At 37.5% G+C, this 26,663-nt stretch overlaps 1 protein-coding gene across 3 annotated transcripts in view; it reads right to left on the bottom strand.

Annotated features, from left to right (window-relative positions):
* Positions 1–26,663, bottom strand: part of RAMP3 (receptor activity modifying protein 3) — a 182,584-nt gene that overhangs the window by 119,915 nt on the left and 36,006 nt on the right. For 2 of the 3 annotated variants that reach the window (XM_058026710.1, XM_058026703.1), the window contains exon 4: positions 16,414–17,894. The exons of the other annotated variant lie outside the window; for it this stretch is intronic. In XM_058026710.1, the coding sequence (XP_057882693.1) occupies positions 17,639–17,894 (256 nt within the window). In that variant the 3' untranslated portion in view covers positions 16,414–17,638. Of the gene's footprint in view, positions 1–16,413; positions 17,895–26,663 lie in introns of those variants that run through there. 3 annotated transcript variants of the gene reach the window in all.

The following is a 26,663-nucleotide window of genomic DNA, read 5'->3' as shown; positions in this document are numbered from 1 at the left end:
TCAGGGAACCACAGAGGTAATCAGTTCTAGACTGACCTGCTGAAAGATTAATATTCATGTAGTAATACAATGAGAAAGCAAAAAGACATTATTCTAGAACACCTAAGTATCACTCAAGTAAAAAAAACTCAATCATTTTTATTGACTGATCCAGTCAGATACATTTTAATCCTGCAATTGCTTGATACTAATGCTTTAGATCTTTTTCCCCAACTTTACCTTGTAAAATGCTGTGCTTTAGTAGATGCCAGGTAGTAGAATGTTCTTCTAAAGTCAGATGAAGTTGAGATAACTCATTAGTTCACAGAACTAATCTTTAAGCCAGATCTTACCCTAAATTTATGATTCCTACATTCAGCCTTTGACTGTGAATTTTAAAAAATGAAATATTTTCCTGTTTCTGGAAAACCAGGATGTTATTCATAAACAACACAAGTGCAACATTTCCACTCCCCATGTGATGGCTAAGAACTGCACTTGGGCTCTGCAGTTTCACATAAAATGAACAGAACCCAAAGCCAAACATCATGCTTGGATCCATACACTCAGCAAGCCACCGAAAACCTTTCCAGAATGTAATGTTGTTCCTTGCAGACTCTATGACAAAATTAAAGTTGATCTATACAGCAGTTTTGCTATCCCCATGCAGCAGTTCAAGTACAGGATTTAAAGCTTATTTTACAGCTACTTGTGCCCAGCTATGAACTGAAAAAATAAAACAGCTGTTCTGTAGCATTTTCTAAAAGAGAATGGTTTCCAAAGCAAAGATACTGTAAACTCCCTGAGAACAGTGTGACATAGTCAAATTACATTTGGATCCAGCTTTTTCATTACAAATCCCATAGGAAACTATAGTTTGCAGATGGAAACTAAATGTTTCAATGAGATGTGATCTAAGTGGTCCAGAGAGGGTTTTTGTTTTTTTTATGAAAAGAAAACTAAAAAAAAAAAGAAAGTTATTATTGATTTTTTTCTTCATCCCTATTTCTCTCTCTCACACTCATTCAAAATCTTACTCTAATTCACAAAGTGATCATTACTTTCCAGGGATGTTTTAATTACTATTTTACAAAAGAAATACGGTATTTTTTTATTAATGTGATATCCTTCAGACATACCAAATAATATGTTTCATTTAATAAACCAAAATCCAGATATGGGATGAATCTTTTTCAAAGATTGCTCTACTGTTGACTTCACAGATTCAGAAAAATCGTATTTTGTTGTTGGAGAATTCATTGCACCAGTTACAGTAGTTAGCCAAGTCATGTGCTAAAATCCCAATTACGTTGTCAGGCACTTAGATCAAAAATGTATCAAGATTATTGTAAGTGGAAGACCTCAGATCCCTGCAAAGATCTGCTTTATTCAAAGTCCTTTAAATACTTTTGCTCATGAATATCCAAACTTACTTCAGTTTGGTACCACCAGTGATAAGAGTGGCAATAACAGCTTCACTTTTCTTCACTATTCTCTTCAACTTCATAATTTCTCAAACCATAGGCTCACCTTCAATAAGAAATTGTTGTAATATATCTCCAAATTTTCCAAACAAGGGCTCTTCTCTGGTAAATCAACATTTCAAGAAATGTATATATCACTGCCCTGTCTTTGTTCATCACTTAGCTTTTCTTGATTATTGAAGAATTTCTTGCAGACTAACTATGCACAGGAGAGTTACTGGTTTATTTACTTTGAGGGGCACAGAGTTTTGGATTATATGTCTTTAGTGATGTAGAAGAAGATGATGTCTGTGTCCTTGTCAGGAAAAGGCTTGCAACCCTAAACTCTCCTCCCAGGGAAGACAAAATTCAGTTCTGCTGCAGACTGCAAACTGTGAATATCAGGATTATGCACTACACACAAGTATAAAATGCCAAAGTATGGGTTTCTCAACAGGTAACTAAAATACTGGAAAGAACTGGAACATGAACAAACCTACAAAAATCTTCAGCATGCAACAGAAGGGGGCATATTGTAGCCTAAAAATTAATACAAGAACAGGATGTATGCCCTGTAAGACTTACATTTTTAATTTTTGACACAAGACACTAATATTTTTCCTTGTACAGTTTGCAACATGAATGTGGATGTTAGCAGCTCTATCTATAGCAATGGAAAATATCTATGGAATTGTCCATCCAAGTCATCATAACTGTTGTTACCTGTACACACCACTTGTCATTAATTATCTGGCACCATTAGCTTAAGTCAGAAGACTACATTGGTGAGGTAAGACATATCACAGGGTTCTTCCTCATATATGCCTATGGCAAAGAAGACAATGTTTTGTTAAAACCATGAACATATTACTTTTTTTCTTTTAATAATGTAGCACTGTTTGTTAACAGTCCAAGGGAATTTTTATGTTCCTTGCATAACTGAATCCATACAGCCGACTAGTAAAGTACAGCTGTTCTCATTTGGGGGACCACCTCAGTAGAGAGGCCTACAAAATGACAGTGTGCTCTTTGGGTAAGCAAAGCAGCAGCCAAAAGAGCATTTCAGTTATTAGACACATAAAGTCAGCAAGAGTCAATTGTCCTAAGTTTATTTGCAAAATAAAATTAGTTTTCCAATTGAAAACATATTCACAAGAGGAAGCTGAATTAGAACATAAAGAACGTCTGCATCCAAGAGGGAATGAAAGCATTGGAAGTAGTACAACAGGGTAAAAATTTGCAGAGTTGAAAAATTAATTAGCATACACAATGAACAGGCACAGACAGATGTTCCAGGGGACAGGGCACCAGAACTAAGTTCAGAGGGCTTTATTCTACCATTAGCCTTAAAGGAGGCTGGTTTTAGGAAGTACTGAGTGTCCAGACTCTGAGAGGTTGGCCAGTTTAAGGTAATAGGAAATCACAATCCACATCAGTTGATTCTGGAAGTTCCCTCTTTGCTTATGAGAACAAAGTATACCCAAGATATAGTTCTGAATTTATTAAAGTATAATGCCTTCCCTAGCTCTGCTCCATGCACCTCTTTCCCAAGGAATCCTGAAAGATGCAGGAACATCAACAGCAGTACTGCAAAGCAAATCATGAACTGAGCCATTCAATCCAACCCTCTACACTCTAATGCTTTTCTTTTAATGCTGCCAGGTTTGCACCTTTTACATTCACAGAAAGCATGTTTCTCCACACAACAACTCTGTGAAGAGCAGACTTTGTTTACTATAAAATTTTTATATTCAGAAATTTTTTTAAAAACCCAAACATAATTCATTACCACTAATCTTTATTTTGGAGTTGCTCAGTCAAATCAGTGGATTTACTGCAGAATAAAACTGGCATATTGTGATGATGAATCAAACTCTTAGCCTTTGATAATTTCAGGTTATTTGTGGCCAGTGAAATAGCAACTGCTTATAAAATCACTGCAGCAATCAATTTTTGACCTTGGTTTTCCCTATAATTTGCATCATGATTTAGAAGAAAAATCACAAGGAAATTTAGGCAGGTATTAATCTAATGGGAAATGAGAATCATGTAAATTAGGTTATGTAAGCAAGACTGTGACCAGGCAGCAAAGAAACAAGCCTCACAATTCATGGCAAAAAAAAAAAAAAAATCAGTTGTCTTACTGAAAAGTTTTGAAAATGGTAAATAAAAAATAAAAAGCTTATAAAAAGCTTAAAAGGAAAGTCAATATCTGATCCACAGTCCTACAGGCTTTGCACTCTTCTAAAGTCCTAAGTACATTACTTTTGTAAATATTGTTTCACATAACAGAGTATCAGCATAAATATCTTGGGGAATTTGGGAGTCTGTTAAACCATTGCAGTCCAAGAACATAAATACAAAATCATCAAACTACTTGATTCACAAAAAAAAAAAAAAAAAAAAAAAAAAAAAAAAAAAAAAAAAAAAAAATTGAAAATAATTAAATAATTATGCCAGAAAAGACATAGAAACACAGAATCACAGGATGGTTTGGGTTGGAAGGGGCCATCAAAGATCATTGAGTCTCATTTCCTTGCCAGGTGAAGGACTATCTCATACTAAATCCAGTTGCTATAAGCCCCATCTAACTGGACATTGAAAACTTCCAATGATGGGGCATGCACAATTCCTCTGGGCAACCTGTTCTAGGATTCCACCACCCTCACCACAAAAATCTCTTCCTTATATTCAATCTAAACCAACTTGCCTTACATATAATTTCAAAGACCAAAACACATTTTGTTTGCAGAGAATGAAGGATATTGCTTAATGCAGAAAGTACTTCAGATTTACAGATCTAAGTGAGCAGTAACTACTGGTCACCAGAGCCATCCCATTCCCATTCTAAGATTGCTGGCACATCACATAAACTGCAAACATGTAAAATGTTTCTTGAAATTAGCTCACTTGTAGCCTGCTTGTTCTGTAAAAATAAGCATTAAATGTCTGGCAAAGCAGAGTTACACTAAAATACCTCAGCAAGCTACTCCACAGTCACAAGCAAGACAAGGCTTGGAGTGTCCAGATTTTTATTTTATATTTTCTTTTACTGTGAGTAGCTTTTCTTTTGGAAAAGCAGGGGAATGTTTGAGGATGTATTTGTTAAGAACTCTTTTCCCCTTCTCTAATGCTTCCTTTCACCCTCGCAGAAATCTGCTATGGCAAATGAGCTAAAAGAGCTCCTTTGGGGAAAATTTCACATCAGTTTCAGATACTTTTCTCTACATTTAATGACAGTTTATTACTCTCTTCTCTGAGGTCACACTCAGGAAAGCTAGTACTTCTCCTTCTTAAATACCTTCTCAATCTCCAGCAGTCAATGTATTTACTTGACTAGGTAAAAGAGCCCAAATATATTGTGTATTAAAGAGACCAAATGAAAGTTGAAATTTATACATGAATTACAAGAAGCATTCACACATTTGCTTTGATTTCAAAGTCACTCTCTGCATTGTATATAATTTTTTTATTTCAATTTTGAGGCAGAAACCTACTTGGACTCCAGAATTGCCAATGACTCCTGTATGCTTTGGCAACATTAATATTCCGGATTTCCATACAGTCAGACAATTTAGTTTTTGCTGCTGCTATCTTATCTATCTCAACAAATTCCTGGGCCAATAAGTTCCACAGTTTAATCATATTTTGTGTGAAGAAGCCCACTAGATTTGAATTTTGTACCTATTAAACCTATTTAATATTTCCAGAGCCTATGTTACGCACCAGGGAAAACATGGTTAATAGAAAAAGCTAATTGGAAAACTGAAGACTCTTTGCAGCATCTACTGGATTTCATTCAAAATCTGGATTCTTTGGCACCACTCTGTCATCAGTGCTTTAAAAAAACTTGGGCAGGAACATGAATGGAGATTTTTTATCTACCAATAATATGAATATACTTCCTTCTAACTGGAAATAACTTTGTTTTCAACAAAATCAAGCAAATTATGACTAATTACTGCCAAATCTACTGTGTGCTTTTGATCCATTCAGCTAAGCTTACTGATTTGTGACATCCTCATAACTCATAAAGGCTAATTCCCAAAGACTATGACTGTGTAATTCTCGTCTTTTGATCACCGATTAACATTCCCCAGGAAAACAAACAAACAAACAAACAAACAAACAAACAAACAAACAAAAACCCAAAACCCCCCCCCAAAAAAAACCCAAAAACAAAAACAAAGCCAAAAACAAAAGAAAAAAAATTTCTGTGTCATTTTACTGTACCATGTCTGGTAATATTGCTTATGTATTTGGTAAGTGGCAAGTTACTTCTGCAGACTTTTATTTTAAAATAATTATCATTGGCACACAAATAATTAATTTATTATTTTAGAAGGTTTTGATGCAAATTTTCATCCCCTTAGAGCTGTGTTTCATTAATGGATTTTCTTAGTTCATCTCGAAATTCTCCAGTATTCATAACTATGAGATTGTTGCACACACACACATACACACACATATAGCACAGCAGGACTCTACTACTCTAATTTTTGGCCATGGTATTCAGCTAAAAAATAGCAGTATGTGCTTTGCAGTAGCCATGCCAGTTTATACACATGATGTGAAAGCAGGTAAGCATGATCAATGTTCTGTGGCCACTTTTCTTTCCCTTATGTAAGTAATAATTTTGGAAGAGTATATAACCAGGGATATATACAGTATATATATATAACTGGTTATATATACAGTATATAACCAGTTATCTTCCCAGAGCATCCAAGAGAAACTTGTGTGGCTCTAATGAGATATGTACAGATGCAGGACTCCCACTGCCCAGACCTATAAAGCCAATAGAAAGAGGCAGGCTCCTCTACTCTAATCATTTGCAATGGGTTTATAACCTTTGTGCCATCCCTCATGTCCTTGACACTGACTGCATTGACAGAGATCCAAAGCATGGTACCTTACAGAGAAAGGATCAAATCACTCCCCTAAACTCAATAGTTATATTACACACCTTAAAGGAAAATGGTTTTCAGGCACCGCAGTGAATAAAGGGTCAAGCATATCCACTGAGCTAATCTTCTGTCCGGGTCCACATGGACAAACTGATGCATGGGAAATCTGGAGAGTGCCTGGTTTGCACTCAAACATCATTGCAAAGAATCCACACCAAGGAAAGACACATTAAGTATTAGTGGAGTCTCTTATGCATGATGTGGTCAGAGTGAACTTGCCTGGGATTCTTCCTCTTCTTTGGAACCTCCCCCAAAACACAAGCCAATTGAATTAAAATTTTAAATTTTCTTCTGAATTACATTATAAGCCAGCTGCAGTAAAAGTGACCCTCTGCCATCATGTAGGCTTCTTATGAACTGCATTGTCCTTGTTAAATGCTTGACTTCTTGTCAATCTAACCCCAGTCTCAAAGAAGGACTATAAATAGAGAGCAGTTATTGCACACTTCCATCCACTGCAGCAGCCAGGAACCCAGCAGTTTCTTAAGAGAGAAACACACAACACAAAGCTATAAATACTTCTATTTTCTTTTTTTCTCAGGCACTCTTTTCACCCCAGAGAGTGGAAATAAAATTGAGGAAGCTGATCATATGACCCTGGGAGAACTGAAATGATTGCTCTGATACGAACAGTCTTTGGTAGGATCCTAAGGAACAGTATGCACTGGTGACATTGTCAGCAGTCATTAACTTTTTGTCTTGATCATCGGTCCCAGGAAATCTGTGGCTTGCAGCATGTCTCATATTTACTGCTGCTGGTCTAATATATGGTTTACCATGACAAGCAATCTTCAGTTTTGGGAGGCCTGTGGTTGTCTCCGAAACATCATGTTTAGTGGGAGAATTTAACAAGAACTTGTATTCAGTTTTCAAAAAAATGGGAAACATTTGACACAGATTTCTGTGATTTCAGGTGTATTTTCTGTAACATTCTGTTAAGCTGTAAGACAAGATATGGTAAGGGACAATACAGTTGCAGTTAATTTTTTCAGCCCTTTTTTTACTATTACTTTTAAATCTCATGTATTTTTTTCCTTAAAAACCAAAATTTCTTAACAGACTAATGTCTACATAATGACTACCAACACACAGACTAATAATTCCCACAGCAACTGATGACTAAATGCAAGAAGAAGATATCTGCTTGAAAGTTCTTCTGTAGCTGGAAATGTTCCCTTGCCTTTTAATTCCTTCAGTCACCAAAAAGGGCAAAATTTCCTCACAATATTTGGGGCTGAATTTGTGATGGCACTCAAAAGACCAAGTTTGGGTTACTTTGAATCAAAAATTCATCATCAGTCAAAAGTCAAACCCTATTTTGGCATTACTCTTTCTCTTCCATCAGTTTCAGAGCTGGATCCAAATTTTTCTCTATACATGTCATAGTTCTGGCATGATCCAGCCAAAGGCAGGTCAGCAGACCAACTCAACTGACTTCACTGGTGCATGAGTAGATTCTGAAGTCATTTAATAACAAGTCAGGAAAATACCATGGAAATGTACAAGCTTACAAGCAACTGAATCCATCAAAGACACTAAATTTTGAGCGAAAATAAACAGCTTCCCAGATCAGGGATTATAGTCAGTAGGAGTACTGACTGGTGGATTGCATGTAATAGATTGTTCTTTCATGCAAGTTTGCCTTCTGGCTTCTGTTCAATTAAAACACTCCCAGGTTAACCAGGCAATTTAGGTCTACTGCTCTTATTACCATTAACTTATAAACATTGTGACATTTGCCCTGGAGACCGTTCTTATGTTACACGCTGCTAATGCATTCTTTCACTCAGATTTGTAGGGGTTTATTTCATGGAATGGAAGGGGACAGAAGCATCTCACTGTTGTTGGCAATCACAAGCTTGTGAGAATGATGTCATGCCCTTTTGGGGCAGCAAAGTGTGTACAATAAGTTAATCAGTGTTTCCCTGGTGTCCAGATGTCAGGGAGGAAGGGCAGGGCAGTGCATCCTCATCCCTGTGGCACATAATGGGATGTGATGGCAGGGACTCACCAGGCTGCAGGGATATGCCTGGAATGTGACCTGGCTGGCAAGCCATGGTGTCAGGAAAAATCTTCTAGAGAAAACTTTGCTCTTAATGTCATACTTGGTTTTCATCAAGGATATATATTCTCTAGCCTGGCTATCACAGTGAAATGTGACACTTCCCAGAAGTCATACTTTATAAAACGACTTGGAAAACCTAGTGCATGAGTTACACATGACAACCACCTACCCTAAGAAGCAGATTCATTCTCTATAAAGCGCACTGCACAAGGGCAAAACAGAGCCAACTTTTGTTGGTTGCTCATCACACTGTATTGTCTGGTTATTTTCAAATTCCACCAGACAGGCATCAATTCCCTTGCCTATATCCTTGAACACTGAAATAATGCTTCAAAAGAGACACCATGAACTTTTTTTCTTTTCTTTATTCCAAGACTTTTACTTTGGATAGTACTTTACACAAGGGTAATAAATGGTGCATTCCATTTATAACAAACATTAGGAAGAACAACAGCCACATTTTTCCTTTCAACTGTGTATTCCCATGAGCAAGAATAGCATATATTCAAAACAGAGAATGATGCTCTATTTTTGTCTATGAGTTGGGTGGTCCAATTGGTTAGTGCATTAGCCTTTCTTCTATGAACACTTTGATTTTAATAATAGCTTTGGGCACAACAGAATATGAGTATGAAAAATTCATCCTACGTGTCCTGACTTGTTACAAACCTCTGTACAATATACAATGTAATTTAATATACTACGGAAATTTAGAAACAAGGGAAAACTGTCTGTAACTTCTGCATAAATTAATTTTACAAATACAATAAAAATTTAAATGAATACTTACATTGATTATATGATTTTTGACACCACACTTGTTACAGGAACTGTAAAATATATGTCAAGTTTTACATCACCAGGAAACTTCGTCATTTTTCACTCAAGACAATATGTCTGTTGCCTTTTACTTCTCCTTCTATACATCTTTCTAACCTATCTAGAAGATAAAGGGGAATAGGTAATATTTTCCATTTGATAACATTTATAAACATCAGCAAGATTTTAAAGAATCTTGAATGCTGCTTGGTGTATTTCTGAAGGGTAAAAAATTTTAAGACTCTGGAGACTGCACTATGAATGAAAGAGAATTAGGACATGCAGTGGTGGAGATAATGCTTGACTGACATTTGTTTAAAGCCATTCAGCTAAAATAAAGGTTAACCTTATTAAAGGAGACTGTTAAGACAGGCATGTGCTGTGGTCCAAAAGGAAAGTTCTTGTTCTTTGAATTCACTTCTCTTCAAAGGAATTTGAGCCTAACAGAAAGGATGCACTGCTGTACTTCTTACCACACTTCTCCCTGAAATTCCTCATCACGGCAATTGGAGTGATACTAATTGCAAAGGACATCTAGTGTCTCCAAACAGAGAGCTGACCCTTTTTGTTACTCCTCTGAGAGCAAGGGAATCCAACTCTGATTTACCATAAAGTACATTGGCAGAAAATTAGCATGTTCATAATACTCTATAAATACTATACAATTAGAGAATGTAAAATAGAGTTTGGACCCATAAAATTAACCCATCTCTAAGCAAGTGAAATCAAAACTTTCATATTTGCGAGCCTGAAGTGATGAAAAAAGAAAAACTGATGAGCAATGTGGGTTTTTCAATGTAGAACTGAATGCATTGTGGTCTCTGGAATACACACATTACTTAAGTTGCACTGTTTTTTAAATTTTACTTGATTAACTTTGTTTCTTCTCTTAAACTTAATGTTCTTAAAGCTTCTGGAACCCAGAACAAGTAAGCATAGCAATCAATAGCAGGGCAAAAATATTTGACAGACTCAAATCAAACACTGTTTACATTTGGGAAACTTCAGTAGCTGATGCAGATCTAGGTCTTTGCTCTTCCAAGCATTCATCTAACTGTATCCCTGTATCATTACTAGGGTTAGGGTTTCATTTTTTAATGAAAGCTTCAACTAACATCATAAACTATCGTATTGGACCCTTCATGTAAGCAAATACTATAATGTTGATTTTTCCTCAGCAAAATCCTCCTGCTTAATTAGTACACTTCTGCAGTATTAGAAATATTTGTGACCTATTGCTGCCCTTGATTTGTATTTCTAAACTGTTACCCTAGAGTATGCATTGACAATACTGCATATTACATAAAACAGCATTTCCTTCAGTCTTATAAGCTACCAAAGTATGCAGACAGAGCCAGAAGCATTTTCCTTCATGTTTAAATAAAATAATTTCATAATTATTTCAGATTATATACAGCATGCAGATGGAGAGGATCCAGTGCTCAATTACCACATCTTAAGTCCTGAAATTATGCTTAATGGTTTCTTTTCTTGAAAAGAGCATAAGAAAATCAAAGTGTATGTAGTAGATTTATGAGAGTATTTTGTGTTGAGTATTAAGGCTTTAGTAATTAGAAAGGACTACTAGTTCTGCTAGTCTGCTAAAGAAAGTACTCCTAAATCATGTTATTTTTGCTAGCAAAAGCAAATCGTTGAAAGACAGAAAAAAATCAGATAGCCTGCAGATATTCTGCCAATGTGATTGTCAAATACTGGTGTTTCTCCAAATGTTTTAAAAAGTAGTTTTAATGCCTAGATTAATTCCTAAAAAGGGTAAAATTCACTGGCAGAGCTCTTCACTTTAAAATAAACTGGGACAAATTAGGCATCCAAGAGAACTGGGATTCACTCTCTGCTGACAGGAAAATTCATTGCAACCACCTCATAAATGTTATACTCTAAGCAAATATCTCTCCTTAGAGATTGAAACTCATGGGAATGCACTTATTCAAAATCCCAGCATGGGGATCCCAGTGCACAGGTCTCTAAGATGCTGATCCTATAAAGTTTCTATAAACTGTAACCTCAATTACTAATAGTTGTCCTTAAAAATTGTTTCCTTTATCAAAAGACAGCAAACTCAAGTCTTTCCAAGTGAGGCTTTTCAGTCTGCAGAGTGTCTCCAGATAGCCCCAAGGAGCACTCTACTACAGTGCCCCACTAGGGTTGAGAAGGTTTCCTTTATAATCTGACTTGGCTATTCCTTCAGGTCTGCTGTGACCCTGACAGTATTTTCATCAAAAATAAAACAGAAAGCAAGGCAACAGTTGTCAGTATTAATACCTTCATGTCTTTGAAAAAGTATCCACGCTGACCTTAAAGAAATTAATGTACTTTTATACAAAGTCAAAATTGCAAACTAAACCAGAGCAATAAAAACAAATAATGTATTTAAATAAATTATCAAAATTCTTATACTTCAGAAAAAAATTTTTTTTTCCTTACTCTTCTCTCTTCATTCAGGTTAAAATTCATGCAAAAGACAGAGACCAACTTAAAAATCAAAGTGCAACTTTGCATGCATTATTTTATCTATAAGTGAATATTTAGTTTAATTAGCCAAACATTAAGGCTCACTCAAATCCAAGCCTCATTACAGTAATTTGAAATAAGAATGACTGAATGTGCAATTGCTTTCAAATTTAGTTCCTATCCAAGTTCCTAACAAAACAACCTGTTCATTCAATTCTCATAAAATATGCATCTCTGCTTTTACAACAATTAGCCACTATTGTCTATCAAAATCTGAATATTTTGGTGTTACAGGAGTCTGATCAGACACAGGTGTGCTCCAAGGCTGATATCAGTTGGTCTCCCCAAGTGCCTTGTTTCGAATGAAGCTTGGCACTGTGCTTATAGGTGCCTCCAATGGTTTCTCATGAACATAAACCAGTGGGATCTCCTCTTTACAGTGACAGGCACCCACATAACATTTTCTGGTTTATAGAGAACTTCTTTATGCATCAAATGTTGAGCAGATACATCACTCACACTCTCCATAATGTCAACAATATGGTGATTGATCATTGGATCCTCTCCATCTGCATGCTGTGTATAAATATAGCTGGAAAATAGGAGCACATTTCCCCTGCAGTTATGTTACAGTCCTGTTGAAGAGTATGGAGAAATAAGGTACATATTTACATACATAATTAGGTTTTCCCCAGTTGTTTTTGAATTACAAACTAAGGTTGTTTTTATGAGGTGAGCAATTATATGTACCATAATTTCCTAGGATTTAAAGAGATTTTTGTTAGTGGAATTATCTGTGTTCCCACTCAGTCTCTCTGCACCTATGCAGCTCCCTGGTGTGCTCTCCAAGAATAGTTCAGTTAGTTTCCAAGTCACTCAACATATTTCACTTTTAAGCAGCTATGTGCTAAAAAGCTTCCACTGTTGTCATTCTGAATCTTTAATGGTATTGAAACTGTCAGGCAAAAATTGCATTCTCCTGCTTTTCTGAGCAGCAGGAGAATGAAGGTGACAGAAGAGCCATGTTAATGTTAATCATAGATGAGAAATACAATGGCATTTTTCAGAAACTTAGAGCTCTGCTTTAACAGGCACAGGCTCCTTATTTCCCCCTTCTAGTCCATTAATTTTAAAAAAGAAAAACTGAAAATAAAAAATTATAACCAAGAAAAACAATTAGCCAAATTGACTGAATCACGAAAATTCTCCCTGCCTGTATTTCCTATTGGTTTTCTAATTGCTGTCATTTTGAATCATTAGATTGTTGTAAGTAGGCTCCACAACTCAATAATCTTTGAGCAACTTGTGATCATTCACCTTCTTATGCTCATAACATCCCTCTGAAATTATTCCCTACTCAGATGGGGCACTGAAGAACAGACGTCTAAGGTACCCGGGAGCATGATTAACATCCTCTATAATTTGGATATCTACCACATTGTAGCTGAAGCTACAGTGAAACTGACATTTAATGGTTCTTTGAGACCATTTCTGACCATTTATCTCATGAAAACCAAGAGTGTCCCTTAGAGCGTGATGAAAACAAAGTGTGAGACCCTGTTCTCATGCAGACATCTACACCCTAGATATAAAAACTAGTAAAGAAAAAAATACCCCACCATGAAGGATTTAGACAGAACTCAACTTATATCAGAATGTCAAACCTTAAGGAGTAATTCCAACTATGCTGCTGCCATCCCTGCACGTTCCAAATAAACCCCTAGTACCCTGGAAGTCTTGTCTGTATATGCACACTCCCAGGAAACTCTACAAAGGCACATCTACAAACTCATTTGAAGCTGTCCCCACTCCAGCAGCCAGGCCATCATGTTAGGGATGTTTTCTGCATAAGGCAGAGGGCACATCCCTCAAAGCTGAGTACAGCACCGCGTTGATGTGTCTCCCGACAATTCCGAGCAGAGTCGGCTCTCCCAGCCAGCTCTAAGCAGGGCAGCCTCTCCATACTGCCTGTGACCACCTGGCTCTGACTCCACTGCCCCAGGGCTTTGGCACAGTTGGTGTTGACAGATTATGCCTATTATTCACCATTACTATTTGTATTCTTTCAAAGTGTTCTGCTGAGAGTTCAAAGACAAGGTACTAGCCTCAACACTCCCCAGATTTCCTACTGTCCAGAAAATTTCCTTTTCTTATCAAATCCACAGAGCTATTTGAGGATCTCAGTTTCTTATTTCAAAATTCTGTTAGAATAGCAGAAACACAGACTCTTTAACTAAAATTCAATAGCTTTTTCTATGTCCACTTCTGAGTATTAAGACACCATTGCATTTCCATCAAAGCACATAGAGAGCTCCATAATTCTTGTATTCAGAAGCAACAACAGTCATTAATTGTCCTTATCCTTCCAAACCACCCCTGAGTTAAAAAACAGAAAGTTTTCTTTTCCTCCCATGGAACTCAGGCTTTGGAAATACAGCTCAGGACCTTTCATTTTCTGAAATACCCTCATACTTTTGATGATCAAGGCTTAAGCAAAATAATATCCAGCACTGCTGCATTACATCTTGCTGCCTTGCAAAATTCATACTTTGCTTCAGCTTCCAAAAGAGCCAATGTATTGGAACAGGTGGACATCTGCTGCCAGGATGCACAAAGGACATTTAGGCAGGAAGAGACACCACCTACACCAGTCAAAAAAGGGGCACACCTGCTGAGCATTCCTGTAAATTCATCTGGAAGCCCAGTCCCTGCAGAAGGGAATTTACACCATATACATTCATTTAATTGTGGGGATGCCAGAAATGAGAGGCTGTTGATTCCCTCCACATGAATGCTGGACAGAAGCAGACAGCACGCAGGATTTCCTCACCATTCCCTACCAAAGCCCCACGAGACATTTGCTAATAACCTGCTTATGGTGAGGTCATATCCTGGAAGAAAGTACCACATTTTTTTGTGTACTTGACCAATTTTGTGCTTGCCCTGAAGGAATTCTTCCTTTGGCCTCCTGCTATTTTTCTTGAAAGAGATGACAGCCCTCTCGGCCTTTGCCTTGGTCCTGCTAGTCATCATCTTCTGTTAACTCTTTGCTGAAGCCTTTATATCCCACAGAAATACCACTTCCACAGTTGCTACTAAATGCAAAAAATCCCATAACTCACAGCAATTAGCAATGTCAGCCAGCTGACACTTCTCTTTTGGCCTAATATTGCTGTGGATCAACCATAGTTGCAGTTCTAGGAAGGATTCTGAACAAGTTATTTCTTTTTAAATATCATTATTCCTGAGACTCTGTTGTGATATCAAATTAATCTGCAATTAATAAATGAGCCAGGTTCTTGGTACCAGATGTGATTTTCTTGCCAATGGAAATAGGCTTGGGGGAGACATAAAAAGGTCCTAAAATGCACTAACTCTCATCAACACATAGTACAACCTATGTCAAAAGATTCAACAATTATCGTTCTGGGTCTCTGTTAATGTACACAACTGTTAAGAACTAACTACTGCAGCTGCATTTTTCTTAAAAACACTAAAAACATTTCTCAGATTTAAAACACTGAGACTACACTGAATAATCTGTGTTGTTTCCCAGGCACTCTTTCAACTTCCCTGCCCTTCTGCAGCCATATAAAAAGTAACAGAAGATCACACTTGGATGAGGAAGACACACAACAATGATTATATTTTCACCTCCAAAGCACAGACTAGTGTCAGCATCCTCTACCCCTACTCTACAGCACATGAATTAAAATCTACTATTCCTGTTCCTTTGAATCTTATATTTTAAAAGACTCTTTGAACCAGAGATTTTAAACATGGCATTCTTTTAAAGACCACAGTACACATCTGGTGGTATGAATTCATCATGCTTTCTTCCTCACTTAGTACCCAGGCCAATCCATTTTATAAATTAGGCTTATGAATTAAGCTGACTGATATCTCTCAGCCGACCTGTTCATTAGGTGAACATGATTTCAAATGAGTCAGAAACTGTCCATAATTTGCCCCAAACATGACAATTACGTTGAAATGAATGTGGTTTTTTAAAAGTAAAAATTTTTGCTATGTGGTTTCCAAACCAAAGTTTTGAAACTTGCCTGGAAGGTTGCTGAAGTTTAAGTAAATGAGAATTAAAATGAAACTCCATGCAGAATATAAAATTGCTTGGTTTGGCCACACAAAATGCTTAACCAAACAATGTTTTGGATAAAATGAATGGGTTGGGTGTCTTAACTGACCACTAGTTTTGGTGGTCCAATGCATTTTAACACAGAAAATAAAAGTTCAATAGAAAATGAAACAGAATTGCTTAATACATTATTTCATTCTTCTATTTTACAAAGAGCAACTCCTGCTAGCATGTAGAGAATGATGAAGAGTCTTTGGAAAAACACACAGGAAACACTTTCAAAATTGAATCATTCCAATATCATAGTAATGAATAAACAAGTTGGTGCCTTCAACCCTTGTGAAAATATGTGAAAACAAACCAGTACAGCTTATAAGGGTTATTTATTTATCTGTACACAATGTAAGTAGATAAATAATCTAGTAAATTGAGCACTTGTAATTTGATTTAAGCATGGAAATGCTTTTCATAATCATAGACCTAAGTCTCAAAAATGGAGCCAGAACCTCACAGGAGAAAATCTAACTATAAAATATATAAAGCACAATTACTCGGCCATTCAACTGTATTTTATTTGTGTGCATAAGGTATGGGAAAATGAAAAGTCACTTGTAACAGACATTGCACAGTCATAGAAGAGCACTGAACTGAAAGGCATGTTGTGAAAAGAAGGTTTGCAACAGAGTAGTTCTTTTGTTTTGAGCATATGATCTTTATTTCAACTATTACATAACTTTATAGAATAAGATTTCTGAGTTGAATTTTTCTCTTTCCTCCTACTACTATTCCAAGTTTTGATGTTCATACTTTAATTCCCATACTCTTCACAGGACAAAGAATTATTTATGTACAATACTCTGAAAGGCACCTCAATCAGCATGACACCTTTATATTTATTTGTTGAATATCACTTGCACAAATTGGAGTGAGAGTCGGGAGTATACAGTGAACACAAGTCATCAAGAATAATAATTATAAAAGAGGAAAAATAAAGAGTCTGGTGTACGAAAAGTCTGGTGTTTCTTCATTACTCCTTAGTGTATTTATAATCAACCAATTTCCTTTCACATTTTCCGGCTCTGTAAAGTAGGACTTACGTATCCTCCCAAAGTTTGTTTGCAAGACATACGATTCCAAGCAGCCATGCTTAAAGAATTTTCTGAACTATTTTATAATGTGGCAGGATAATTTCCCTGTGCAGATTGTCACTGGACACAGAAGTTATTTCTTTGCCAGAACAATACTTCCCAGTTTTGATAATGATGATTTTGACTAGCTTCTAAGAAAAGCTGCCACCTGGTTATATCCATAATCGGTTCCAGTGCCAGGGATCTCTCCAAGTCACAGAGTTCACAGATGAAAACCTTGAGTGTCCTGCACAAAACTTAAAGAGAGATCACTTCCCCCGCAGTAAGTATTACGCACATAGAGCTCTGGAAAATTCTACCAGCCACCTTTGCCCACAGGAAAGTAATTTTACTCTTTTTGCAGACATGGGGTCCATTTGCCTGGAAACCCTCCTGTTTCTGGGGCTGCCTGTGAATTCCATGCTGATGAGGCTTGATGGAAGTAGAGCTTTCCACCAGCAAATACTCATGGTCAAGCCAGAAGCGGTGTCGCAGCAGCAGCAGGCAGCTCTTCATGCACAGGAGCATCTCAGTATCTCACTGGTTCTGTTTCAGCAGATCTGAAATCTTTATGCCATGTTCCTCTCTTTATCCTCCTTTCTTAGTGTTTAGGGAAGAAAGAAATGAAGAAAAAGAAAGCCCAGAGGAAGAACTTACACTAAGATATCACTTCTTTTGCTGCACCATACTACCAGTGTTATCATGGCACACGTCAACAAGACCGGGATCAAGATCAGTGTTATGAGAATTTCATCTGGTGGATCTTCCCAGTGAACCTTTTCTGAAGTACAGTTTGAAAAGAATTGTTTATGAATTCCAGTGATAAAGCCTTCTGCAAGGGGGTTTGGCCAAAAGCAACTTGCATTGTTGGCTTCACGTTCTGTGCACTGGGTAAAGTTGTCATAATACCTGGGAGTAGAAGAAAAATAAGAGAAGTTGAAATAGAATGTATATAGATATTACACTTTGAGAAAGCTACAGAGGGCACCATAAGACATCTCTAAGAGTGTGTCTATCATGTAGATTTTCTGCTGAAGGACCTCCAATGGAAGCTGTGGCACAGCGAGGCAGAAGAAGAACTGACTCACATGTACTAATGCAACTGAGAGATTTCAAGGGGTTCTGAGATCCCAGATGGACAATAATCAAACCTTGACTGCAGCCAGGACCTCCTAATGCCACTTAAGTACAAATAGAACTCCCTCACTAGAGATATCTACAGATTCTTTAAAAAACATGCACACAAATGTGCCAAGAATAGGACATGTTGAACAAAGTATGGATATTTCATGCCTCAACTGCCACTAGACACGATGTTGTCGTGAAAATTACGATGTGGCACGAGGACTGAACCACAACATGCAGTGTTGTAAAAATTTTGGTTCTGTTGCACTCTGATGTAAGAAAATAAACACACAGAAAGTTAGCTTTTGACAAAATTCCTCTTCTTTCCAACTCCAGCAAATGCCCAGCAGGGAATAAATAAAGACATAAATTCTAATTACATGTTTGCTTATGAAAGGCTGGGAATTCCTTGTAATACCAAGATGTGATTTTGATGCTGCATGTGCTTAAATTTACCTGTCCAGAAATAACTTATATTTATGAGAATTGGCTACCCCTCGGGGAAAAAAAGGGCAAAAATAAGCCTAAATGAGTTTTGTGGTGTTATTATAGGCCAAAGAAATTCAGGAAGTGAATGGATATGGGTGAGGAGATGGGAAATTATGAACAGTGTCTGGTCAGTGCATGAATAGGGCAAGAAATAAGGAAGCTGAATTATTGTCTGTTGCATTTATTTTAGTCCTGCGTGACTCAATAAACTCATTTCAAAGGGGAAGTAAAAATAGAAAGGAGAGAGCAAAAACCCACATGACACCTCCAGGGACAGCATCCTATCACAGCATCTGACGACCCTACTCTCCCTTACATTCCATATAAATATGGACTCCTGATGATTGACTTGTTCTGACATTAAGTCCTATAGGAGACTAATGTTGACTCAATGCTTTGCTGTAAACTAAAGGAGAAGAGACATTCAGCGTTTGGGCCAAGACTGAAGTCTACTGTCTACTGTATGTCTGTCAGAGGAAATGTCTGCCTGCCGTGCTGCAACCACACAGGTTGGGAACACAGCCTGCTGAACATCTAAATTCTCAGAGCTGTGTTCACAGAAGAAGAAAAAGCATCTCAGAAAGAGCCTTCTGCAAGTTCCTTGTAGTTCTCATTCTCATGGAGTTTGAGCCAATATTGCTCCAATCATAAGCAAACACACTGGGCAATCTAACGCTAAGCACCGGCACGAAGATGCATATACGCACAATGTACATGTATTTTAAGCAAAGTGACTAGAAAGGAAGCTTTTGTGACATCAGCGACCACAGGAAAACAACAGGAAATAAGCTAAAAATAAAATACAAATATCAGCTGCTTGCTATTTTAATAGTGTCATTTTAATGACCTGGTGGCATCCATTCTTTACATCCTTGGACTAAATTAGGAGCTGGAGATGTCTAGCTGAATGTGGGAGATGCAGTCCCAGAGGATCTGAAGAGCAACAGGTCTGAAGGCAAGGCTACAAGGTTCAGCAGGCCACAATGCAGAGATGAAGGAGCATCCATCTGCCCAGACAGGTCAGTGCTCCACCTGGCACAGACACTCCAGAATGCTGGACTCTGCTCCCGCCTGCTCTGGGCCATGCTCTCATGGGCACCTTTGTTCCATCAATGGCTGCTGTTACAGCCGCCTCAATAAGAAAATCAACAATAAATCCAGGTGATATCAGCACAGAAGTACCCTAAGCTCAAAGATGTGTTGATGTAATTTTTTTTTTCCTCTGTGTTAAAAATCCTATAGAAAATTCAGTGTTTCTACAAAGAATTCTGTAGATTTTTTTCTTAAATGTTAGATGGTGTAAACAAAAATACTTCCACTGATTTTTGATTGTAAATACAACATAGCTAGAAAAAGTTGTTTAAGTGTTGCCAAAAGGCCAGATAAAAATAACTTGGGAGATAAATTGTATTTGAAACACTGAATCCTAAGGGCCAAAGTAGAATAAAATGTTATTGTAATAGTTGGAATACCTTACAATTTTTCCTTAAAACCTTCTGTCATGAATAAAAAAGGGGTGGAAAAAAACTACCTGCACTATAACTCTTAGTTCACACAACTGTGAGAATGTAGATAAAGGAAAATCTCAGCTACTGGGAAATTGCATGTCTGCCAGTAAAGCTGAAATCACTTAAATATTTATGCAGTTTTGTAATTTATAGTTTATGCACTGCAACAGAAAGTTCATACAAAAAAAAAAAAAAAGATCCTCTCTGCATAGCACTGTGGAACAGCTGCCTCAGAAGGGAGCACCTGCATCCTCATTACTACAGCATGGGTGTTTTTGTAGTTGATCAGTTGGTTTGCAAGTTGGGATTTTTAAGAGGGGGATTGGGGGTTAATAGATATTTAATTTCAGTTCAACTCTCCTATGCCTAATCCTTTCATGTCTTACATAATTCTCTGCATTCAAATTGTAAAGGCTGGAATAGGAAACCTTTCCATTCTGTACAATAAAATGGCTATGACAAAAGATGTCCTGGCCTCTGGAGATACTTCAAGCAGAAGTGCATTAAAGTTCCAAAACTTGTGAAAGGAAGGAACAAGCAATTATAGTTTCTACTTATTCCCCAAAGAAATAACTGGAGAGCACACTGGAGCTCAAGCTCCATCACTTTTCAGATTATAAGAGGGTGTGGGAACATTCTTTGTGCTGAGACACGTTTTCATCCCTAGCTAGCTAAAAGGGACCTAGGTAGTACTTAGGAAAGGGATATTCACAGGGAGCCAGGTCACAAAAATTATATGAGTTTCAACTCAGCTAAGTAGTCCAATACAAAACCCCCAAAATCTAAGCACAGTCTGAGCAGCAAAATTCACATAAAGACGTGCTTTGTCCTGATATGCTCAGGACAACTGTAGGTTCTGTTGAGGAACCAACTCCTTCGTCAAATTGCACATTATTGAAAATACTTTCAGAGAACACAAAAAATAATTCCTTTCAGAGCAATCTCTGGACTATAACACATTTGTCATGAAAGATAATTTTCAATATTCTAGAACAATACCTCATTTTCAGAGCACACAAACTTTTTCTCCTGTTCTCAGGTTTTCACTAAACCAGATAATAACAACGGTGTCACTGAGATTTTTTTGTTTAAACTGTGCAGTACTTTATTTTGTACTTTATCCATGAGAAAATATATTTTTACATGTTACCTATAACTAAGAACCTTGACAGGAGGAAGTTATTATGAGGAATGGTAGTGGACACATTTGCCTTAATGGGACAGTGTTTCATGGAGTGTCCACTGAAACTATTTAAACAGAGAGCTAGGTTTATTCCATCTAATCTATCTTAGGGTACACAGTTGCCTCTCAGGGCACTTCTCAGTCTAATGGGGCTTGACTCCCATCTGTAGTTTCCCTCATTTCCAGGGAGGAACGTGGTAAATTCTTGCTCTTTCTTCCTCAATATCCCTGCACAGGAAAACTGCAGAGATGAATGGTTTACAAAAACACAAGCCCCACAGTCCCCTCCCCCACATTTTTGTGAGACTAAGAAAACAAATAGATTGTTTAACTAAGAGTTTTAAGCATTAAATAAGCATTTTCCAATGCAAAACTGTTATTTCAAAGAATCACAAACAATTATCAAAAAGCTGAATACAATATATATATATTACTTAAGACAAACATTTGAGGGCATTTTCTGGCTGCAGCGAGTAGATCCACTGTCAGTTCCAATAGAAGAATCTTTCCACCTCTCCAGCATTTATGGACAGATCACCACAGAGACACTCAGCACATAAGCAGTCAGGAATGTTTTGCAGTTGCTTAATGAGGAGGGCCAAGGATTAAAAAGCAAAACACCACATTTCCACTACCCCATTTTAAATAACTTCATTTCATGCTTCCTGATATGATTATAGAAGGGTATTACAAGATATATATATATACATTGTGAGTAATTTTTTGTTATTTTGAGTCCACTAAGTACACAGAATACAGTGAAAAATCTCTCAGCCATAACTGAGTCTTGATGCAAACCAGGTAACAGATACACCAGGGACACTCACTCCTGCTACTCTACAATCCCAGACAGCAATGTAGAGGCACTGTTCCAGGACACTACAAGTCATGTGGTGTATTTTAATAAAGATGCTTTAAAACTATTTGTGCTCTCCTAGATTATTCAGCCAAAAATTTCGTTATACACAATCACATATTAAATTGAATTATCATCCTTGTAACCTCCACCCAGACTGGAATACAAAACTCTGAAATGTAAAAACATTAACAAGAAACATCATATGATGAGAAAGGCTTTTCTTGCAGCATTTCCAGATGAAGGGGAGGCAGGAAGTAGCAAAAAAACCTCACAAAAATAAAAAGTCTATTCTTATGTGAGATGCAGACAGACTGTACAGAACTTCAGGGCATAGCAGCCTGGATGAACTTCAAATAAGGGTCCAAACCTTAAGATGATCATTTCCTGAGGTTTCACCACCATACTAGAAGGACATATTTAATTTTATAGAGAGTTAGGAGCCTGTAAATATGGTGGAATATTTCCAAGATTTTCTCAATCAACATCTCTCCAAACAATTTGTGTCTGTGACTCACCATTCCTTTAATCATATATCTTCTGCCAAGATGAGTATCCTCATTTTTACCTCCCTAACCAGATCAGATCTACTGTTGTGCAGTTCCAATACAGAATTCAGCCTCAAGAAAATGATGTGCTACAAAAACGCAAGGAAGGAAATTAATGGGGGTGGGGAAAAATGGGTTTAATGAAAAAATTATAAAGTACTGTTTACTCTCACGCCACTAAATAATGGACATTGTGACAGATTTACTCACTTGGGTTGAAAATAATAAACAGATTCTGGTATTCTTTGAAGTAATTACAGATCTCCACCCTTAGTTTCACATCAACAGCTGTCTGGAAAATTCAAAATAAACTGAACTAAAACCCCAGAAATGCACAACTATTACTGAATTGCTGCTAACTCCCTAAAGATAAAGCCAGAAAATGTAAATATAAAGAGCAAATACAGATGTAAGCAGTTACTTTATACACCTAAAAGCCATTTCTAATGAGCAGCAGTGTCCTGGTTCAGGGGAAATTTGGGAGAGAATCCCCAAAGAGGCTCCTCTAGGAAAGCAGATTCAATCAGCCCCTCCCCCCGAGCAGTCCAGGAGAAAATACCTCCTTGGAGAAAAGTGGAAAAAAGCTGTTTATTAAACAAGAATACCCAAACAGTAGTAAACAATAAAACCCCTTGCTGCTCCAAAAGAGATGACAAACTGAGAAAACCCCGTCCCCGGGTTGCAGCTGAGCTCACTCAGTCTCTGATCAGTCCCTCCGGTGCTGGAATTGTCGCAGGCCAGGCCCGGCCCGGTGGGCCACAGCTGCAGCTGCCGGTGCTCTGCTGGGTGTTCAGTCCAGAGCAGGTTTAAACGGGTCCAAAGAAAAAGGAAAAAACCCACAGTCCAGGGAACTTCTTTGCCTCAGCTAGCTAAACTAACTAAAAGCAAAGGAAAGCTCTGTCCTGCTGTCTGTCCACCCACAGATAACACAGTCCAGGAGCAGGAATTTGGAGGAGTGAGTGCAGTGTCTGAAAACAAACTGCGTGCTTCTTCTCTCCCCCACTTCACTCTCTGGAAGAAGTCTTAAAGGTGCAAAACTTTATTATTCATTATAAACAGAACAAGACGATTGACGATAAAAGCATCATATAGTCAACCTAGGACAAGCAGAAACTACTATATTAAGCAAATGTAGAACAAGGAGGTAAATACAGCCTGACATACGGTACTGCGTTATTCAGATCAAATATTCAGTAGCACCAGAATTTTATCAAGCCAAAAACTTCAACTGGCAAACAGGCTTTACTTTCCACCACTCCTGACTAGATTTTAATGACTACTTAATTGTACACTCAGCCCATTTTTGGAGAACACCCAGTAAGAGGAGAAGTAGTCTCTGAAGCCATTACTTTATCATGTCCTCAGAAGCCAATCCCATAACTCCCTTGAGTTAGACAAAAATCAAAAGAGTAAGTGAAGGCAAATCCTAGTCCCACAAACACTGAAGCATACATATCCAACTTCTTATAAGCACAATATCTCATAAGTAGCCATCACTGATGATATGTGGAAGATGTCCTTAATAGCATGAATATAATCATTACATATCTACTCCTTACAGTCAAACACATCAGGCTTGTGATTCTGTCAGGTAAATGCAAATTTTAAAACCTCTTATTTATGGATCAAATTTAAACTTGAGTTGGTCAACTAGTGCAAGCCTTCATTTTTTCTGGGCTTCTCACCAAAGGAGACAGCGTGTTTCTAGGGGCAAGCACTGTTTTTGTGTACATCAATAATTTTACAGTTAAAATTTTAAACCTTGTACTAGAACATGTGAATGGAAGCAGGAAGCATTCCAAAATCCAGATCCAAATTATCAAACCATCTTCTGATCTCCAGTAAACACTTCTCAGCACTGAAAATGGCAGATGCACTATCTCTGCTACCTCATCTGCTTTCTCTGAATTATAGTCAGTTTTTTCTCTATTTAATTCAAAGTACTTCAAAATGACAGGGCAAAGGCAATACCTAACTAAGATCAGGATTTTTTTCTTTCCTATCAGCTATGCATCTCCCCTCAAGTGTCATTAGGAAAACCATTAGCATTTTCTGGCACATATCCCCTTTCAAATGCGAAGCATGACAGAGATGAGAGCCCTGAAAAGCCAGTGACACAATTTGAAGGCACATTCCATATTGTACAGGTACAATAGTAGGAATGTCATTTACAATTTCAAAGCAAACTTCTGCATACTTCAAAACTATGTTGCCTTTACAGTCGGTCAAAGACTGGAATAATTGTAGGGCATGATGCCCAATACAGCTTCTTTGATGCTTCCCCTGCCAAGGAAGGGAGCCCAGGACAACCAGTACTTTGGAGAGATGAGTCCCATACCTGTTGTGCCTAGCAAAAAAAAAGCCTCAGTAAAAAAAAGCAAGCTACTAGAGAATTACACTCAAATCTGCCACTGTAGTGATGGAGAGACGTGTAAGCAGCATGCTATCCTTCTATCTTTCTCGCTCAACTCCTTCCCAAAAGCATTTCCACCTGAGTCACCACAGATTGGCACAATCCTCACTCCAGTCAGCGTGAATGCGAGTGCTCCCGCTGCAAGCAGGTATTTGGGTCAGCCACCGACACAGCCACCTCCTGAGGTGCTTCTGCTTTCTCCCAAATACATCAGTCACTTTGTTCATTCACTTGGAAAGTTTGCTGCAATTAACAGCTTATTTGTCTCCACTCTTCTCAGAATGTTCCAACTGCATGATAAAACCATCATTCCAGCACTGCTTCCAAAATTAAACGCTCAGCCAGCTTCAATCACATCATCCAACACCTGGGGAGGAGCCAGAGTCAGGAGGGAAGTTGCTAGCCCAGAACCACTCTGAGCTCATGCCACATTTTCAGGAGTTCAAGTCTTTTCTTTCCATCTAGACGAACCAAGCTGACAGGTAAGCATAGAAAATGTGGCTTGAATTCAGACTTGTGCTCCACAGGTGAGCATCCAGACAGCCACTCAAAACAAGCCACCATGAAGAAAAAAATTTTTCTGACCAACAGACAAAAACTCACAAAGAAAGAAATAACAGAAGGGCCTTTCTTTTTCATTCCAGCTTATATCTACAAACAACTGTTTCATATTCCATTTTTATGAGGATATTAAAAAGTATTAAAGTGTCACCTGCTGAGTGGAAGCTGTTATTAGATTCCACTTAGTCCAAAGTAGCACAAGCCTTTTATAATACCACAGCTCTATTTTTTCAAGTGGAAAGAGGGGAGAGAAATATCTGCTAATATGCAGCTGTGAAACAGAAATCATCAGTCAATCAGGCTTAGATTTTGAGGAACACCCACTGCAGGATCTCCACAGATGAAAATTTTCTTTTTAATTAAAAAAAAAATCAACACATAATCTGTTACTAAGTTGAACTTTCCATAATCATTTTCATAGCCCGCCTCACATAATTTTTATGAGCATGTAAAGAATGTACACTTCTCCTGATTATTTATGGAAGATGGGTTTTATATAAACTTTTAAAAATTCCTGTAATTAAAAAAGCCACTTGCTTTGGGGGGAGAGTGGCTGTTGTGTTCCGCTCCAAGCAGAGCACAAATAATGGGAGTTAAAAATCGGTCGACTAATTACACATCTTAAGCTTCAGATTATGTCAGCTACTGGACTAGTTAAAGAATAAATCCTTTTTGCAGTCTTGCATAATAAATAAATTATGTGAAATCACAATCTAGGCATGGACAGCTCACAAACGAGACCAAAACTGATGTAAAAGTAACCATAAAATCAGAGGAATGGTAAGAACACTAGAAATTTATTTAAAATTAAGTATAAAGACTGTTAGGGAAGAAGCCTAATATAGAAAGTTCTGCTTATCTACTATTCAAATACATCATTATGATTTAGCATGACTTTGACAGCACAGCATGTTCACCATTGAATGTGGGTTTTTTCCTTTCATATGTCCTCCCCTCTTACCTGTGGTGGAAAAGACATTCCCTCTCCTTATGTA

The sequence above is a fragment of the Melospiza georgiana genome, chromosome 1, assembly GCF_028018845.1.
Source record: "Melospiza georgiana isolate bMelGeo1 chromosome 1, bMelGeo1.pri, whole genome shotgun sequence".
NCBI lineage: Eukaryota > Metazoa > Chordata > Aves > Passeriformes > Passerellidae > Melospiza > Melospiza georgiana.
The sequence above is the reverse complement of the archived record's forward strand: the minus strand, read 5'-3'. Positions and strand labels throughout refer to the sequence as shown.